The 20,817-nt window shown below is 48.4% G+C and overlaps 1 protein-coding gene across 2 annotated transcripts in view; it reads left to right on the top strand.

Annotated features, from left to right (window-relative positions):
- The window catches only part of LOC147100497 (alkaline phosphatase-like), a 120,539-nt gene that overhangs the window by 75,486 nt on the left and 24,236 nt on the right, over positions 1 to 20,817 (top strand). For both annotated transcript variants that reach the window (XM_085966795.1, XM_085966794.1), the window contains 2 exons: positions 3,777 to 3,952; positions 18,113 to 18,253. In XM_085966795.1, the coding sequence (XP_085822921.1) occupies positions 3,777 to 3,952; positions 18,113 to 18,253 (317 nt within the window). The remainder of the gene's footprint in view (positions 1 to 3,776; positions 3,953 to 18,112; positions 18,254 to 20,817) is intronic.

The raw sequence follows: 20,817 nt of genomic DNA, 5'->3' as shown, positions 1-20,817 counted from the left end.
CAGGCCTCGGGTTAGAGGCTCCAGGCCCCGGGTTAGAGGCTCCAGGCCTCGGGTTAGAGGCTCCAGGCCCCGGGTTAGAGGCTCCAGGCCTCGGGTTAGAGGCTCCAGGCCTCGGGTTAGAGGCTCCAGGCCCCGGGTTAGAGGCTCCAGGCCCCGGGTTAGAGGCTCCAGGCCCCGGGTTAGAGGCTCCAGGCCGTGGGTTAGAGGCTCCAGGCCTTGGGTTAGAGGCTCCAGGCCCCGGGTCAGAGGCTCCAGGCCCCGGGTCAGAGGCTCCAGGCCCCGGGTCAGAGGCTCCAGGCCTCGGGTTAGAGGCTCCAGGCCTCGGGTTAGAGGCTCCCGGCCCCGGGTTAGAGGCTCCAGGCCTCGGGTCAGAGGCTCCAGGCCTCGGGTCAGAGGCTCCAGGCCTCGGGTTAGGGGCTCCAGGCCTCGGGTTAGAGGCTCCAGGCCCCGGGTTAGAGGCTCCAGGCCTCAGGTTAGAGGCTCCAGGCCTTGGGTTAGAGGCTCCAGGCCCCGGGTTAGAGGCAGGCAGGCCTCGGGTTAGAGGCTCCAGGCCTTGGGTTAGAGGCTCCAGGCCCCGGGTTAGAGGCAGGCAGGCCTCGGGTTAGAGGCTCCAGGCCTTGGGTTAGAGGCTCCAGGCCTTGGGTTAGCGGCTCCAGGCCCCGGGTTAGAGGCTCCAGGCCTTGGGTTAGAGGCTCCAGGCCTTGGGTTAGAGGCTCCAGGCCCCGGGTTAGAGGCTCCAGGCCCCGGGTTAGAGGCTCCAGGCCCCGGGTTAGAGGCTCCAGGCCCCGGGTTAGAGGCTCCAGGCCTTGGGTTAGAGGCTCCAGGCCCCGGGTTAGAGGCTCCAGGCCTTGGGTTAGAGGCTCCAGGCCCCGGGTTAGAGGCTCCAGGCCTTGGGTTAGAGGCTCCAGGCCTTGGGTTAGAGGCTCCAGGCCCCGGGTTAGAGGCTCCAGGCCCCGGGTTAGAGGCTCCAGGCCCCGGGTTAGAGGCTCCAGGCCGTGGGTTAGAGGCTCCAGGCCCCGGGTTAGAGGCAGGCAGGCCTCGGGTTAGAGGCTCCAGGCCTTGGGTTAGAGGCTCCAGGCCTTGGGTTAGAGGCTCCAGGCCCCGGGTTAGAGGCTCCAGGCCTTGGGTTAGAGGCTCCAGGCCTTGGGTTAGAGGCTCCAGGCCCCGGGTTAGAGGCTCCAGGCCCCGGGTTAGAGGCTCCAGGCCCCGGGTTAGAGGCTCCAGGCCGTGGGTTAGAGGCTCCAGGCCGTGGGTTAGAGGCTCCAGGCCCCGGGTTAGAGGCAGGCAGGCCTCGGGTTAGAGGCTCCAGGCCTTGGGTTAGAGGCTCCAGACCTTGGGTTAGAGGCAGCAGCAGGCAGGCCCAGTCTGCTTTGTCGAGGAGGTTTTTGATTTAATTGCAAGAGGTTTTCCAATAAGGAGACAAATGTGTACATTGGAGAAACTTTACCATTGGTGCTGCCAGACTCTCCAAGTGCAGCCATGTGTAAAACTGGCACGACTCACTGAGATCAGTGGCCAGGAGACCTAAAAAGGGTGTGTCCTGGAGCTCGGAGCGTGGGGATAAGTTGCAGACGAGTGCATGAAGCCTGTGTTCAGGGGGATTAGCACTGATCTTGGCAATATAAAAACTCCACATGGTTGGCTTGTGTCATTTCGTTATAAAATTGCCTTGACTATATTCAATATCGAATAAAATAAATATATTCAGTCCAAAATATACTGAACACAAATAGGAAAACTATACAGACAACTCTTAAATCACTTCCTGCTATATAGGAGATGTCTAAATATTTTTACAACTGTTTTTCTCCATCTCCTTGGGGCCTGCCATTTCAGGGCTCCCAAGCTCTCTAGACACTTTGCATGTCTGGCAGCAGAAGTCCGACCCTGGCTACTGGCTGGGAGACGTTCCACTTAGATTTCAGTGCCACAGATACAGCTGTGCCCTCAACCAACCCTGCATCAGCTGGCACAGGGAGGATGCCAGTGTTCAGGATTTCATGTGCGGTACTGGGCAGATGTCTGCTGAGAGGCACTTGAAATGGCGGCTCCCCGGTCCCCGGCCTCAAGTCCCCAGCCCCCAGCCCTCCATGATCAAGAAATACTGCTGCCCTTTAGTTAGGCCACAGCTGGAATACTGTGTGCAGTTCTGGTCGCCACACTATAGGAAGGATGTGATTGCATTGGAGAGGGTGCAGAGGAGATTCACCAGGATGTTACCTGGGCTGGAGCGTTTCAGCTATGAAGAGAGACTGGACAGGCTGGGGTTGTTTTCCATAGAGCAGAGAAGGCTGAGGGGGGACCTGATTGAGGTGTACAAAATTATGAGGGGCATAGATAGGGTAGATAGAAAGGAACTTTTCCCCTTAGTAGAGGGGTCAATAACCAGGGGGCATAGTTCCAAGGTAAGGGGCAGGAGGTTTAGAGGGGATTTGAGGAAGAACTTTTTCACCCAGAGGGTGGTTGGAATCTGGAACTCACTGCCTGAAAGGATGTTAGAGGCAGGAACCCTCACAACATTCAAGAAGCATTTAGATGAGCACTTGAAATGCCATAGCATACAAGGCTACGGACCAAGTGCTGGAAAATGGGATTAGAATAGACAGGGCTTGATGGCCGGCGCGGACACGATGGGCTGAAGGGCCTCTTTCTGTGCTGTATAACTCTGACTCTTTCATTTACATGGTTTTCTGCCATTTTTACCGAGGCCCAGTCTGCTCTCTCAGGTGGACGTAAAAGATCCCATGGCCACTGTTCGAGGAAGAGCAGAGGAGTTCTCCCCCGGTACCAGTTCTGGCCAATATCCATTCCTCAACCAACGTCACTTAAAAAAAAAAAGCCCCAGGTTATCAGGTCATTATCGCATGGCTGTTTGTGGGAGCTTGCTGTGCGCAAATTGGCTGCCACGTTTCCTACATTACAACAGTGACTCCACTTCAAAAGTACTTCATTGGCTGTAAAACGCTTTGGGACATCCTGAGGCCGTGAAAGGCGAGATATAAAAGTTCTTTCCTTTGTTCGTATTTAGTGTATGTTTTTATATGTGTATAGAAATCTTGCAATATTTCTTCGAAGATCCAGATACATCATTCCTTACCCTTCCTCCTCACTACCTTTGTCAAGGCTCAGAGCTCTGGCCGATTTGTTCTCGGGACATCCAAGCTGTGGAATTCTTTGCTCCCCTCAGTCCTACCATCCTCTTGCAATCTTTTAGCTTTCGATACTTGAGTTTAGCATCCTGATTTAATTTTACTTTTACTCTTTCCAACCATGGTAGATTCCGAGGCTAAGCGCCTTGGCCCCCTCACTCTGGCCTCCTCAATCGGAAAGGTATGTCTCTCCCAGCGATTGGGATGTTGCGACCATTCAGTAAAGTACACATCGTCTTTAAGGAAGCAATTACTACAACAACAACATCCTGCATTCATATAGCGCCTTTAACAAAGTAAAACGTCCCAAGAGGCTTCACAGGAGCGTTATCAAACAAAATTTAACATCGCGGCACTTGAGCTATTAGGACAGGCGACCAAAAGCTTGGTCAAAGAGGTCGGTTTTAAGGCGTGACTTAATGGAGGAGAGGGAGGTAGCGAGGCAAAGAGATTTGGGGAGGGGATTCCAGCATTTAGGGCCCTGGCAGCTGAAGCCATGGCCGGCAATGGTGGGGCGATGAAAATCGGGGATGTGCAAGAGGCCAGAATTGAAGAAGCGCAGAGATCATTTAAAGGCTGCTTTTCAGCAGGTGCTCATCTCCCTTTCTGTTTTATTTTTCTCCGCAGGTAAATCCACGGGTATCGTAACCACAACGCGGGTACAACACGCCACGCCCAGCGCTTCCTACGCACATTCTGTGAACAGGGACTGGTACGCAGACTCCGACATGCCAATCGAGGCACTGGAACAGGGCTGTAAAGACATTGCTCAGCAGCTCATTCATAACATTCCTGGCATTGAGGTAACTGAACTCCTTTTAAACATTGCTGTGGAGCTGGTATTCTGATTAAAGGGGTGCCCAGAAAGTGTGGGCACACTGCTGTAGAGTAGCTGGACTTGTATCCAGGCTGAATGCTGCAGTCACATCGACCAGAACCCTGGACGGTCCAGGCACTACTGACTTGACTCCCATTTCTTCCTAATTTTTTTGCTCCCTTTAGCGCTCCCTTATTACTCTACTCTCTGCCCCACACTCCCTCCCTATTACTGCCTGTCCCACACTCCCTTATTACTCTCTGTCCCACACTCTCTCCCTATTACTGTCTGTCCCACACTCTCTCCCTATTACTGTCTGTCCCACACTCTCTCCCTATTACTCTCTGTCCCACACTTTCTCCCTATTACTGCCTGTCTCGCACTCTCTCCCTATTACTCTCTGTGCCACGCTCTCTCCCTATTACTGCCTGTCTCACACTCTCTCCCTATTACAGCCTGTCCCATACTCTCTCTCTATTACTCTGTGTCCCACACTCTCTATTACTCTGTGTCCCACACTCTCTCTCTATTACTCTGTGTCCCACACTCTCTCTCTATTACTCTGTGTCCCACACTCTCTCTATTACTCTATGTCCCACACTCTCTCTATTACTCTATGTCCCACACTCTCTCTCTATTACTCTGTGTCCCACACTCTCTCTCTATTACTCTATGTCCCACACTCTCTCTATTACTCTATGTCCCACACTCTCTCTCTATTACTCTGTGTCCCACACTCTCTCTCTATTACTCTGTGTCCCACACTCTCTCTCTATTACTCTGTGTCCCACACTCTCTCTATTACTCTATGTCCCACACTCTCTCTCTATTACTCTGTGTCCCACACTCTCTCTCTATTACTCTATGTCCCACACTCTCTCTCTATTACTCTATGTCCCACACTCTCTCTATTACTCTATGTCCCACACTCTCTCTATTACTCTATGTCCCACACTCTCTCTCTATTACTCTGTGTCCCACACTCTCTCTCTATTACTCTGTGTCCCACACTCTCTCTCTATTACTCTATGTCCCACACTCTCTCTCTATTACTCTATGTCCCACACTCTCTCTATTACTCTATGTCCCACACTCTCTCTCTATTACTCTGTGTCCCACACTCTCTCTCTATTACTCTATGTCCCACACTCTCTCTCTATTACTCTATGTCCCACACTCTCTCTCTATTACTCTATGTCCCACACTGTCTCTCTATTACTCTATGTCCCACACTCTCTCTCTATTACTCTATGTCCCACACTCTCTCTCTATTACTCTGTGTCCCACACTCTCTCTCTATTACTCTATGTCCCACACTCTCTCTATTACTCTATGTCCCACTCTCTCTCTATTACTCTATGTCCCACACTCTCTCTCTATTACTCTATGTCCCACTCTCTCTCTATTACTCTATGTCCCACACTCTCTCTCTATTACTCTATGTCCCACTCTCTCTCTATTACTCTGTGTCCCACACTCTCTCTCTATTACTCTGTGTCCCACACTCTCTCTCTATTACTCTATGTCCCACACTCTCTCTCTATTACTCTATGTCCCACACTCTCTCTCTATTACTCTGTGTCCCACACTCTCTCTCTATTACTCTGTGTCCCACACTCTCTCTCTATTACTCTATGTCCCACACTCTCTCTCTATTACTCTGTGTCCCACACTCTCTCTCTATTACTCTATGTCCCACACTCTCTCTTACTGCCTGCCCCACACTCTCCCTCTCTCAGCTCCGACTGAAAATGCTTATCACTACAGATTGGAATCCTGGCACCACTGTGCAGTATTCCAGTTGCTTACCTCTGCCCCGATCAGGTGTTCTTGTGCCAGTTCTTATCTCCAGGTTAGTGTCGAGCATTAGTTTAAGCAATTAAACACTTGGGCTTGCTGTGGCTGAGACCTTTCCAACTAAGTATAAAAGTGTCAGCCTATTTTTTTTAAAGAGGATTTTGACTAGTGTGAATAACTGATAGCGTGCAAGCGTTTTTACATTTTGTTCCCACTGCCTGTTTTAATGGCTGTCTCTAATCCATTCTTGCTTCTGTTTCTGATTTGTTGTTTCAATCAGGTCATCCAGCTTATAAAGTCAAATTAATTTCACACGGTCTCTGTGCTGGGTTTGGGGGGAGTTGTGTTTTTGTGTGTGTGTGTGTCTGATTATCTGGAATCCTCTCCCTAAACCTCTATGTCATCCTTGGGAAACACACATTATCAGGCCTTTTCCCCATCTCCACTACCTGGCCTTTCTTGGGGCCCTCCCGATGGGCAGGACTGGGCCTGCACCTGGATTAGATGCAGGCCCAGCATAACCATGGAAACGAGGGCCGACGGGACATTTGCAGCCTGCCGCCTCACTCCCCTGATCCTTAGACTGAAGGGCGCCCAAGGAAACTTGGTGCTGCGGCATGTTCCTGGACTGGCGAGCAGCCTGAAGCTTGAAGAGCAAGCAGCTGAAATGATTTTGCAAGTAATTTCCTCTCCCTCTTTTCCCCGGGGCGTTATTTGGGCCTTGCATGCTGCTATTCAGCAGCCTCCTTAACGCAGTAGGCTCTTGCCTCTTGGGCCTGCAGCTGTCCAATGTTTCTTGCCTGCTTTCCAGTGCAGTGCCCAGGGAAGGGTTTGGGCCTGTGCTGGGAGTGTATCTGAGCCGTGCATATCACAGAATCACAGAATCACAGAAACCCCCACAGTGCAGATAGAGGCCATTTCGGCCCATCGAGCCTGCACCGACACATATCCCACCCAATCCCCGTAACCCCTACACCAACACATATCCCACCCTATCCCCGTAACCCCACGTATGTAATCCCCCTAACACTAAGGGTCAATTTATCATAGCCAATCAACCTAACCCGCACATCTTTGGACTGTGGGAGGAAACCGGAGCACCCGGAGAAAACCCACGCAAACACGGGGAGAATGTGCAAACTCCACACAGACAGTCACCCGAGGCCGGATTCGAACCCAGGTCCCTGGCGCTGTGAGGCAACAGTGCTAACCACTATGCCACCGTGCTGGGGCGTGAAGATTATGGTGGGCCGGGGGCTTAGTACGCCTTGTGTGCCCAATTGATGCCCGTTGAGTGAAATCTATAACCTTTACAGGGGGAGTACTTTATATCCAAAGTACCTCTTCCGCATTCCCTCCCTTGTATGGTGGCAAAATCACATTAAACCCCCTCTCCTTAATGTAAGTTTGTGTCAGGGGCTCCATGGCTTGTGATACAGACAGCACTGCATTTGTTATTGAAAGCCTGGTAGCTCATAAAATGATGATGTTGGTTGTGTGATACTCCCATCTTTGTCCAGTTGAACAGAGAGAATAATTATCCCTCTGATCGCTCACTAAATAGTGTCTCGAAGGCAGAACTAAACTGCTTTGAATTTCCAAACTCTTGATGTATGAACGATCTCGTGATTCATCTAGCAGAATTGAAAATGTGGAGAGATCAAAAAACCTGTTGTTTATTAAAGCCATCTGCAAGGGGGTTGCTGCCAAGTGTATTCGCTGTTTAGCTGCCGTGAATATATTTATTGTTGTTTCACTGGCATCGGAAATGCTCATGAAATCTACTTGGGAGTGGGTTCACACGAGACTCTCCATACTTGGAGTTTTATTGTGTTGTGAGGGGCGCTCATTTTGAGATATTGGGGGTGGTTTCGTGTCCCATTCATGCTGGGAATCGGGGCAGCGGCCAGGTGAAAAAAAATAAAAATAATCTCCCACCCATTGGCTCCCCGGGTTCTGCCCAACTTGATTCTTGCGTGGACCTTGAAATGGGAGGCTAGTTCACTCAGCCTAAGCAGGCAGGATTCTCGCTCCAGTATTTAAATCGGGGTCCTGTACCGCTTCTGGGACCCTGACGGCATTTGCGTGGGACCCTGGGTGGTGGGTGGGACCCTGGGTGGTGGGAGGGACCCTGGGTGGTGGGTGGGACCCTGGGTGGTGGGTGGGATCCTGGGTGGTGCGTGGGATCCTGGGTGGTGGGTGGGACCCTGGGTGGTGGGTGGGACCCTGGGTGGTGGGTGGGACCCTGGGTGGTGGGTGGGACCCTGGGTGGTGGGTGGGACCCTGGGTTGTGGGTGGGGTCCTGGGTGGTGGGTGGGACCCTGGGTGGTGGGAGGGACCTGGGTGGTGGGTGGGACCCTGGGTGGTGGGTGGGATCCTGGGTGGTGGGTGGGACCCTGGGTGGTGGGAGGGACCCTGGGTGGTTGGTGGGACCCTGGGTGGTGGGTGGGACCCTGGGTGGTGGGTGGTGTAAAGTCTGTAGGTTGTGCAGTAAATAACTTCAGAGACTTTAGAAGTACAAACAAAACAGGTCTTTACTATTCAGAGGTCTGGGCGATTTCTGCCCTAGTTAACGTATCACAACCCTTATATACTGGTGTGGTCACTATCGGTATTACAGTATACATGAGCCAATAGATAGTGCCACCCTAAAGTAGTGCTCTTAAAGGCGAACGGTTACATTCTATAGTTCCCTTAAAGGTAAACGGTTACATACACAACACTCCTCCCTTCCTAGCTTATTACTTACAGAATCCCGTTAAACATACAATCTTCAACTTTATATAAACAGTTTGCAGATATACTCTCGATGGAGTCATCGTCATATAACAATTTACAGATATACTCTCAATGGAGTCAACGTCATATAACAGTTTACAAACATACTCTCAGTGGAATCAGTTTACAGGTTCAGTCTCTGTGGGAACAGTTCATAAATTCAGTCTCTGGTATTAATTCGTTCCAGACAGCATCCTCCAAAGCCTTTGTTTTTAACAGCTTGTACTTTCGTCCTGTTGAACCAGCAGTGCGGACTTATACAACCCACTGGCTGTCTTGATAATGTCCCTGGATTTTTTTTACAAATTTAGCACCTTTCGTAGTGTTCGGACGGAGGTAGTAGAAGTAATAATATTTTAAACAGTTATTATTTTCTGCTTCTTCTTTTTCTTTTCTGCCTTTTTGAAACTCTCCGAGCTCTTTTCCCGGCTGCCATCTGTAGCGCCACCAACTCTCTATGTTCCTTAGACCTTAAGTGCTTCCTCAGGATTTCAGCACTTTGGGAGTTCCCATCACAATTTGGGCAGACCACATCCTCATAACATTCGGTGTCACTCAACAGGTCAAAACCCTTCTTCAAGCAATCATATTCATCCTGCTCTTCCTCGGATGTCTGCCCTTCCTTCCCTCCTGGCCTCATTTGTGCGTTCAATCCTTTCCCTTCCTTCAGGGATTTCGTTATCAGGCTATTTAATCCTTCTACTGAAGTAGCTGTTTCCCCATTCTCCTGTTCCCCTGGACGTAATTCAGCGTACTCCTCCATTTCATCCATCATTTTCTCCAATGCTTTCATCTTCTCTTCCTCTTGTACTTTGGCTTCCAGTGCTTGGAGAAGTTGCGCCTCGATGCTCTCTAGCTCATGTTCAGGGCCCATTCCCAGTTGAAACTGTTCTTCAAGTCGGTCAACCTCGGTAATTGCCGCCTCATATTTGTCTTGGGCTTCCTTCCATATTTTTATGAGTTCTGCCATGTCTTTCACCTCTACATCCTCATCTATGTATGGAACTTCTACCGATGAGTCTGTCTTGCCCCTGAGCTCCTCAAGAATTTCCTGCAGCCTTTGGACTTCTTGCTCATGTTCAACCTTTAGTTGCTCATATACTTCCAACGAAACTAGCTTTTCGGAGGTTGCTGAGTTAACCCCCTCCAGAATTGTAGTCTGGGCCTGTTCATACTGTTTTTTCAACTTCTCGCACTCTGCTTGTAAGGAGTCGTAGAGAAGAACTGGAATAAAATCCTGGCTTCCTGAAGATTCCTCTTCATTTGTTTCTTTCGCAATTTCCTGTTGGAGTTCAGCCAAGGCTGCTATGCTATCTGCCTCTCGAAGTCTCACTGCCATCAACTCTTCTTTATTCTTGCAGTCCATCTCAGCCATTTCCCGTTTACTTTCATTTAACTGAGTGAGTAGTCCCTTATTTTGGGCTGAGAGATATTGCACCTTCTCATGTAGACCCTGGCACTCCTTCTCTGCTTGACATAGCTGATTACCGCTGATTTGGTTCTGCGTTTCAAGTTCCAACATCCTTTGCTTAGCTTCTTTCAGTTTCGCCCCTATAAGCTCCTCTTGCAACATGGCCACATTATTCTCATCAGGTAAAGAAGCGTTTCTCTTTTCCATGTCCAAGATTTGTTTCTGCATCTCCTTAAGAGCACCCTGTGATTCAACTTCTCTTAACTTTGCCTGCACTAGCTCCGTCTCTAATTGCAGAACAAAATCCTCAGTGCAGCGTGATTTGCCCTTCTGCTGTATCTCTAGATCATGCAAATATTCTAACCCCTGAACATCATCAGGGAGATGTGATCGGTAATTGGTCACGATGGCTCTATGGTCGCTCTCTGCTTGAGCCAGTAGGTTCTGTTGTCTTTCCAGACTCTCCCATTCGGTGTCATAGAACTTTTTCATTGTTTTCATCTCTTGTACGAGGCGGTAACTTAATTGTTCTAATTGTTGTTGTACTTTGAAATAGCGTTGAGTTCGAGCCCGGTGTTCCTCCGTAATGCATATGTCTGTAGCTTGAACAGACTCAGAATTCTCTGTCTTTATGCACGCCATCGATTTTCCAACCTTAGTCTGTGAGTTAATGTTAACCTTGTTTTTCATACATAAGCTGGACTTATCGTCTTCCGGCTCAGAGTCTGAGCTGCTTGTCTGCACCGAGTCCTCACTCGTCATTGCTTGTCGGTAGTGCCATTCCATGTCTATTTTCTTGATCCACTCCCGTCCTAGAAGTGGTGGTCCTCCCTCAGGTAGTACGTACAAATTCATTCTTGGGTGTACTTTACCCCTATCTCTCACCTTGACTCTTATTTTCCCCATGGGGTATACGCGATGCCCCGTGTATGTCTGTAATACGAACTTGGTATTTCTTAAGGGTATGTGAGAGAATAGTCGGTGGTAGTCCTTTTGGTTGATGACTGATACAGCTGATCCCGTGTCCAGCTCCATTCGTACTTGGACTCCAGCTATTTTTAGTGTGACCCAGATCGTCTGTAGATCAGTTACTTTACCCACATTGTGGATTCTCAGACTATCCAACTCCTGGCTGTTTGGGTCTGAGTCTGAATTTTGTTCGTCTGAACTCTTTTCAGCCACCTGATGCACCTTGTTGTACTTTTCTTGTGGTGGTGGCTTCCTTTGTTTGTTGGTCTTCTTTCTGGACCTGCATACCTTCGCGATGTGACCCAGTTTGCCACATTTCTTGCACTCTTGATTCTTAAACCAGCACTGATTCTGGTCGTGCGTTGTCTTTCCACAACGGTAGCATTTGGAAATGCTTGCAGTCATTTGGTCCACCCCGAGTGCCGCCGCCTTTAGCTGCATTTCCGCCGTTCCTTTCACTGCGGCTTCGTGCGATGAAGCTATGAGGACAGCCCTGTCCAGTGTGAGGTCGTTTTCCTCCAGAAGTCGCTTCTGCGTTCCTTCTTTGGCCAAGCCGCATACGAACTTGTCCCGCAGCGCCTCTGTCAAATTCCCTCCAAACTGGCAGTATTTCGCTAGCTTACGCAGTTCGACTAAGTATTCCGCATTGCTTTCATCTTGCCTCTGGGTTCTGGCGTAAAATTTAAATCGTTCAGCCAGCATCAACGGTGTGGGGTTCAAGTGATCCTTCAACACTGTTACGATCTCTTCGAAGGTCTGGTCCACTGGTTTAACTGGTGCTATTAGATGTTTCAAAAGCCCGTATGTTTTTGCTCCCATCGAATTTAACAAAGTTATTGCCTTGTTGTCATCCTCAATTTCGTTGGCTACGCAATATATTTCTATGCGTTCCACATACGTGGCCCAGTCTTCTATTTCTGCATTAAAGTCATTAATATTTCCTCGCTTAGGCATCTTCTTCTCTTTTTGAGAACAGTACAAGTATTACTTTACTTATTATTAATTTTCTTCTCTCTTCTTGAGAACACACCAGCCTTTCTGAAAAATCTTATTACTTTTCTGAAATTCTTAATAATTTCCAAGATGGCGGTTTCCCGCTTCTTCCTTCTTCTTCAGCGGTTTTCCCCGAAAAATGGCAGCTTTCCCGCGCTTCTCGCTCTCCCCGCCCACTTCAATGGCGGTTTTCCCGCGCTTGGCGGTCTTCACCCGGTCCCCCGACGCCGTCTGTCAGCCCGAGTGCGGCCCTTATCTATAATGCGATCGCTGGATCGCGAAGCGGCTGCCGGCCCTTATCTGTAGATCCGATCGCTCTCGCGGCTCTCGGCCCTTATCTGGAGATGCGATCGCTGGCTTGCAACGCCTCCCGCTCGGCTCTGGCTCCCCCGCTCGTGCGGCTCTCGGCTCTGACACTCCCGCGCCTACTCGCAGGCTCAGCGCTTCGTGGCAGCGGTTGCTGCACGGCTTCTCACATTGCCCGCGGTCCGGCTGTCACCCGACGCCGTTGGACCCGAATCCTTTGCCCTTCTCCTCCAAATACTTCTACCCCGTTTTTTAAAAAATTTATTTGTTTTAACTACTCACAGTCTCTTCGGCCGCCTTGTTTTAGGCTGATTGGCTTGCTCAAGATGTGGTAGCAGGGTAATCTGTGCCTGTTGCTGCCGCAGCTTTGCTGTTAATCTTCCAGCTTCCAGTAAGTACTATACTTTTAGTAGACGGAGCCTCGTGTTTTCTTTTTGAAGCTCTCTGCTACTGGTTAGTCTTGCCGCAGGGTACGATCGGACTCGTCGCCACTGTAAAGTCTGTAGGTTGTGCAGTAAATAACTTCAGAGACTTTAGAAGTACAAACAAAACAGGTCTTTACTATTCAGAGGTCTGGGCGATTTCTGCCCTAGTTAACGTATCACAACCCTTATATACTGGTGTGGTCACTATCGGTATTACAGTATACATGAGCCAATAGATAGTGCCACCCTAAAGTAGTGCTCTTAAAGGCGAACGGTTACATTCTATAGTTCCCTTAAAGGTAAACGGTTACATACACAACAGGTGGGACCCTGGGTGGTGGGTGGGACCCTGGGTGGTGCGTGGAACCCTGGGTGGTGCGTGGGACCCTGGGTGGTGGGTGGGACCCTGGGTGGTGCGTGGGACCCTGGGTGGTGGGAGGGACCCTGGGTGGTGGGTGGGACCCTGGGTGGTGGGAGGGACCCTGGGTGGTGGGTGGGACCCTGGGTGGTGGGTGGGACCCTGGGTGGTGGGTGGGACCCTGGGTGGTGCGTGGGCCCTGGGTGGTGGGTGGGACCCTGGGTGGTGGGTGGGACCCTGGGTGGTGCATGGGACCCTGGGTGGTGCATGGGCCCTGGGTGGTGCGTGGGACCCTGGGTGGTGCGTGGGACCCTGGGTGGTGCGTGGGACCCTGGGTGGTGCATGGGACCCTGGGTGGTGCATGGGACCCTGGGTGGTGCATGGGCCCTGGGTGGTGCATGGGCCCTGGGTGGTGCGTGGGACCCTGGGTGGTGCGTGGGACCCTGGGTGGTGGGTGGGACCCGGGTAGCGTGTGTGTCAATGGGTGGTGTGTTCCTGCCACGCTTGCTCCAACCAGTGATACTGAGCAGCCTAACCTGTGGTCCTTAAGGGGGCCCCAGGAGGCTGCTCCTGAACCTTTTCTTTTAAAGATTCCAGCACACTGCTAGCCCATTGGTGACTTCCCTTATCCCCTCCCCCTTAAACTCTGTGGCCCCCCTTCATTGTCAACCCACCCTTCCACAGTCGATTCAATTTAAGACTGGGAACTGTCCTGATTGGACTACATGATGGTACGACTGGTTACAGCTCCATCTCACTGTGCCGTTTATCCACGCACTGTGCCGTTTATCCACGCACTGTGCCGTTTATCCATGCACTGTGCCGTCTATCCACCCACTGTGCGTCTATCCATCTCACTGTGCCGTTTATCCATCTCACTGTGCCGTTTATCCACCCACTGTGCCAGTTATCCACCCACTGTGCCAGTTATCCACGCACTGTGCCGTTTATCCACCCACTGTGCCAGTTATCCGCGCACTGTACCAGTTATCCACGCACTGTGCCATTTATCCACACACTGTGCCATTTATCCACCCACTGTGCCAGTTATCCACGCACTGTGCCAGTTACCCACGCACTGTGCCATTTATCCACGCATTGTGCCGTTTATTCACCCACTGTGCCGTTTATCCAGCTCATTCAACAGTCTACAACAAAATGCGAGGTCCATTTGTGGTTTTCAAGTGGTGTGTCTAACGGAGCTCACACTGGGCTTGTGTTATTTATTCACGCTCCATTGGTGAAGTAGTTGACAGGAAAAGAAAATCACACACAAAGGAAATGAAGGAAATGTGGGAAGGATTCAATCGAATGGGAACATCTCTGGGACAAAGGGAGTTTGTGTATTATTGCAGATTTTCCCATTCAATTTGAAGAGTGTGACAGTGCAAATCTTGGACCATCTCTTGCTATTCTAAAATGCTCAGGGTGGAGTTTATTGAATTTCTTTCAGTCACTTATTAAAAGCTGTTTTATCATGCAGACAGAATTCAATATCGTTTACAGAGAAACTGCCTTTATACCGCACTTTACCGATGTCCAAAAGGTCACCTGGATACATAGAAACATAGAAACATAGAAGATAGGAGCAGGAGTAGGCCATTCAGCCCCTTGAGCCTGCTCCGCCAATCAATGAGATCATGGCTGATCATCCACACTCAGTACCCTGTCCCTGCCTTCTCCCCATATCCCTTGATCCCTTTAGCCTTAAGAAATATATTTAACTCCTTCTTGAATATATTTAATGAATTGGCCTCAACTGCCTTCTGTGGTAGAGAATTCCACAGGTTCACCACTCTCTGGGTGAAGAAATTCCTCCTCATCTCTGTCCTAAATGGCTTACCCCTTATCTTTAGACTGTGACCCCTGGTTCTGGACTCCCCTGCCATCGGGAACATCCTTCCAGCATCTAGTCTGTCTAGTCCTGTTAGAATTTTATAAGTTTCAAAGAGATCCTCTCTCATTCTTCTAAACTCCAGCGAGTATAAGCCCAATCGACCCAATCTCTCTTCATACATCATTCCTGCCATCCCAGGTATCAGTCTGGTGAATCTTCGCTGCACTCCCTCCATGGCAAGAACATCCTTCCTCAGATAAGGCGACCAAAATGTACACAATACTCAAGGTGTGGTCTCACCAAGGCCCTGTACAACTGCAGCAAGACATCCTTGTTCCTGTACTCAAACCCTCTCGCTACAAAGGTCAACATACCATTTGCCTTCTTAACCGCCTGCTGCACCTGCATGCTTACCTTCAGCAACTGGTGCACAAGGACACCCAGGTCTCATTGCACTTCCCCGTCTCCCAATCTATTGCCGTTCAGATAATAATATGCCTTCCTGTTTTTGCCACCAAAGTGGATAATCTCACATTTACCCACATTATACTGCACCTGCCATGCATCTGCCCAATCACCCAACCTGTCCAAATCATACTGGAGTTTCTCGGCATCCTCCTCACAGCACACACGCCCACTCAGCTTTGTGTCATCTGCAAACTTGGAGATATTACATCTAGTTCCCTCATCCAGATCATTAATATATATTGTGAATAGCTGGGGTCCTAGCACCGATCTCTGTGGTACCCCACTAGTCACTGCCTGCCACTCGGAAAAAGACCCGTTTATTCCAATTCTTTGCTTCCTGTCTGCCAACCAGTTCTCTATCTGCCCTCAATCCCATGTGCCTTAACTTTACACGCTAGTCTCTTATGTGGGACCTTATCGAAAGCCTCCTGAAAGTCCAAATACACCACATCCACTGGTTCTCCCTTATCTATTCTACCAGTTACATCCTCAAAAAATTCCAGTAGATTAGTCAAGCACGATTTACCTTTTGTAAATCCATGTTGACTTTGTCCGATCCTGTCACTGTTTTCCAAGTGCTTTGCTATTACATCTTTTATAATGGACTCTAGCATTTTCCCCACTACCGATGTCAGGCTTCCCGGTCTGTAATTCCTCGTTTTCACTCTACCACCTTTTTTGAACAGTGGGGTAACATTAGCTACCCTCCAGTCCATGAGAACTGTTCCAGAGTCTATAGAATTTTGGAAGACGACCAGCAATGCATCTACTATTTCTAGGGCCACTTCCTTAAGTACCCTAGGATGTAGATTATCAGACCCTGGGGATTTATCGGCCTTCAATCCCGTCAATTTCCCAAACACCATTTCCCTACAAATACTGATTTCATTCAGTTCCTCCCTCTCATTAGACCCTATGTTCTCTGACATCTCTGGGAGGTTATTTGTGTCCTCCTTTGTGAAGACAGAACAAAAGTAAGTATTAAATTGGTCTGCCATTTCTTTGTTCCCCATTATAAATTCCCTTGATTCTGACTGCAAGGGACCTACGCTTGACTTCACCAATCTTTTTCTCTTCACACATATCTATGAAAGATTTTACAGTCAGTTTTTATGTTCCATGCAAGCTTACTCTCATACTCTATTTTCCCCCTCTTAATTAATCCCTTTGTCCTCCTTTGCTGAATCCTAAACTGCTCCCAATCCTCAGGTTTACTGCTTTTTCTGGCCAATTTATATGTCTTCTCCTTGGATCTTATGCTATCCCTAATTTCCCTTGTTAGCCATGGTTGAGTCGCCTTTTTTGTTTTATTTTTATGCCAAACTGGGATGAACAAATTCTGTAGTTCATCCATGTGATCTTTGAATGTTTGCCATTGCCTATCCACCGTCAACCCTTTGAGTAACATTCCCCAATCAATCCTACCCAACTCGCGCCTCATACCATCGTAGTTTCCTTTATTTAACTTCAGGACCCTAGTCTCTGAGTCAACTACTTCACTCGCCATCTTGAATTCTATCATATTACGATCGCTCCGCCCCAAGGGGCCTCGCACAACAAGATTGCTAATTAATCCTTTCTCATTACAAAATACCCAGTCTAAGATGGCCTGGTCTCTAGTTGGTTCCTCGACATATTGGTCCAGGAAACCATCCCGTATACACTCCAGGAATTCCTCCTCCACAGTATTGTTACTAATTTGGTTAGCCCAATCTATATGTAGATTAAAGTCACCCATGATAACTACTGTGCCCTTATTGCATGCGTCTCTAATTTCCCGTTTAATGCCATCCCCAACCTCCGCATTACTGTTTAGGGGTCTGTATACCACTCCCACTAACGTTTTCTGCCCCTTGTTATTTCTCAGTTCTATCCATACAGGTTCCACATCATCAGAGCTAATATTCTTCCTTACAATTGTGTTAATCCCCTCTTTAACCAGCAATGCTACCCCACCTCCTTTTCCCTTTTGCCTGTCTTTCCTGAATATTGAATACCCCTGGATGTTGAGTTCACAGCCTTGGTCACCCTGGAGCCATGTTTCCGTAATCCCAATAATATCATCCGTTTACCTCTATTTGCGCAGCTAATTCGTCCACCTTATTACGAATGCTCCTCGCATTAAGACACAAAGCCTTCAGGCTTGTTTTTTTAACACTCTTAGAATTATTATTTACTGTGGCCATGTTTGATTTAAACCCTTGATTTCTCTGACTGCCACCTTTGCTTTTCTCCTTCCTGTCTTTTGCTTCTATCCTTGTTTCCCTTTCCTCTGTCTCCCTGCTCAGGTTCCCAACCCCCTGCCATTTTAGTTTAAACCCTCCCCCAAACTGCAAGAGATGATTAAATTCACATCTTTGCTGTATTGGTGAGATACTTCGGTGATTTAGTGACAGAGAGGTTCTGTGGAGGACATGCCCAGGATCTCATACATCGAAAAGCTTCATTCATCTCCACGGTCCCCAGACTAGCGTCACAAATTAGCTGGAGAATTAAAGCTTTTGAACGGTGGCTAAATAATTCTTCTTTATCTGATCTGTGCGTGTGAATTTTTCTGAAATATGTAGACTTGGCAGGGAACTCGAGATCATTCCCTCATGTTGTAACAGACTGAAAAACTTACAGAACCCTTAATCCAGCATTGAATTTCCAGTTGGTGAGTTAGCGTGTTGTGTGTGTGTGTGTTTGCGTTTGTGTGTGTTTGTTTGTGTGTGTTTGCACGTGTGTGCATTTGTGCGAGTGTGTGTGTGTTTGTGCAACACATGTGTAACGTGCTTTCAAGTGGTTCCTATTTCCTGTGTCAGGTGATTATGGGCGGAGGCAGGAAGTACATGTTCCCGAGGGACACTCCTGATACTGAATATCCAAATGACTGGAAAGCCAATGGTACCCGGCTCGATGGAAAGAACCTGGTGGAGGAGTGGAAAAATACGAAAAGGGGCAAGGTCAGCTTTTAATTCATTCTGATAAACAACTTTGTAAGCTTGAGAGAACCTGTTTAATTGAACCACTGATATTTATACCCTACTGCCTGTAGTTAGTGAGTGATTAAAGTGGAATTCATTAACGAGTATACTCACCCATAGCGCTGGGTAACCTTTGACCCCATTTGTACAGCTGTCTTTTTCCTCTCTCATGTTCTTCTGTCTCTCTCTCTCTATCCACATTTCTCTCTCGCCTCCAACTCTTCATTTTGCTCCCACCATCTTGTTTTGGTCAAATCTGATTCCCCTTGCTCTCTCTACCTCACTGTTTCTCCTTTTGCCATTTTGCTATTGAGCTAAAACAATTTTTCTTTTAAACACACTAAACGCTAACTTGATTAGTCCTGCTGTGTCCAAACACACAAGGTTTTAAAACCAAACAACACTGAATGCAATCAGACACATTGGGATTTATTTCAATCGCCCAATTAGGATTTTGGATTTGGTTTGGAGTTTGTGTCCTAACTCGCACCAAATCCCGTTCACCCTTCAGCCCTTTGCTCGCTGACCTACATTGGCTCCCAGTCCCCAAAAGCCTCAATTTTACAATTCTCATCCTCGTGTGGAAAGCCCTCCATGGCTTCACCCCGCCCTATCTCTGTAACCTCCTCCAGCCCTACAACCCTCCGAGAACTCTGCGTTCCTTTAATTCTGTCCCAGGAAGTGTTCACCCCCACTTCCTTCGCCCCATCACTGGCGGCCGTGCCATCAGCTGTCTGGGCCCTAAGCTCTGGAATTCCCTCCCTAAACCTCTCCGCCTCTTCTTTAAGACGCTCCTTAAAACCTACCTCTTTGACCAAGCTTTTGGTCACCTGCCCTAATATCTCCTCCTTTGGCTCGTGCCAACTTTTATTTGATTACGCTTGTGTGAAACGCCTTGGGACATTTTACTATGTTAAAGGTGCTATAAATGTTGTTGTTGCTGTTGATACTGTGTCCGCCCATGTGAACCTGTTGTGCAGAGAAACTGCCAAATGTCAGATCTGTTCTCCTAGCTGGCCACCCATCCTCCATAAACCAGCTCATCCAAAACTCTGGGCCTATATTTTATCCCACACTAAACCCCGCTCACCCCATCCTCGCTGATCCTCATTGGCTCTCAGTTCACCAGATTTAAAATTCTCATCGTCGTGTTTAAATCCTTCCACTGACTCCCCCTTCGACAGCACGTTCCAAACCCACAACCTCTACCGCCTAGATGGACAAGGGCAGCAGGTGTTTGGGAACACCACTACCTCCAAGTTCCCCTCCAAGTCACACACCATCTTGACTTGGAAATATATCGCCGTTCCTTTATCGTCGCTGGGCCAAAATCCTAGAACTTAATAGTAAGATTGGACAGAGTCAACATGGATTTATGAAAAGGAAATCCTGTTTGACAAACCTATTGGAGTTCTTTGAGGATGTAACTAGTGGAGTAGACAAAGGGGAACTGGTAGATGTGGTGTATCTGGATTTTCAGGAGGCCTTCGATAAGGTTCCACACAAGAGGTTGGTGAACAAAATTAGGGCACATGGAATTGGGGGTAATATACTAGCATGGATTGAGAATTGGTTAACAGAGAGAAAACAAAGAGTAGGGATAAATGGGTCTTTTTCACAATGGCAGGCTGCGACTAGTGGGGTACCGCAAGGATTGGTGCTTGGACCCCAGCTATTCACAATCTATATCAATGATTTGGATGAGGGGACTAAATGTAACATTTCCAAATTTGCTGATGATACAAAGCTAGGTGACAGTGTCAGTTGTGAAGAGGATGTGAAGAGGCTTCAAGGGGATCTCGACAGACTCGGTGAGTGGGCGAGAACATGGCAGATGGAATATAATGTGGATAAATATGAAGTTTTCCACTTTGGTAGAAAAAACAGAAAGGCAGAGTATTTCCTAAATGGTGAAAGATTGGGGAATGCAGATGCTCAAAGGAACCTGGGTGTCCTTGTACATGAGTCACTGAAAGTGAATGTGCAGGTGCAGCAAGCCATTAGGAAGGCAAATGGTATACTGGCCTTCATTACAAGAGGGTTTGAGTGCAGGAGTAAAGAAGTCTTATTCCAATTATATAGGGCCTTGGTGAGACCACACCTGGAGTACTGTTTTGGTCTCCTTACCTAAGGAAGGATATACTTGCACTCCCGCTATGGCAATGAAGGTTCACGAGATTGATTCCTGGGATGGCGGGAATGTCGTATGAGAAGAGATTGCGTAAACTAGGCCTGTATTCTCTTGAATTCAGAAGAATGAGAGGATTTCATATTGAAGCATACAAAATTATTACAGGGCTTGATAGGATGGATGCTGGGAGAATGTTTCCCTTGGCTGGGGAGTCTAGAACCAAGATAAAGGGTAGGCCATTCAGGACTGAGATGAGAAGACATTTCTTCACACAGAGGGTGGTGAATCTTTGGAATTCTCTACCCCAGAGGGCTGTGGAGGCTCAGTCATTGGGTATATTCAAAACAGAAGTCGATATATTTCTGACTAGTAAGGGCATCAAGGGATATGGCGATAGGGCCGGTGAATGGAG

Source organism: Somniosus microcephalus, chromosome 25 (genome assembly GCF_052327205.1).
Source record: "Somniosus microcephalus isolate GS21.2 chromosome 25, FLI_Smic_1.0, whole genome shotgun sequence".
Lineage (NCBI taxonomy): Eukaryota > Metazoa > Chordata > Chondrichthyes > Squaliformes > Somniosidae > Somniosus > Somniosus microcephalus.
The sequence above is the reverse complement of the archived record's forward strand: the minus strand, read 5'-3'. Positions and strand labels throughout refer to the sequence as shown.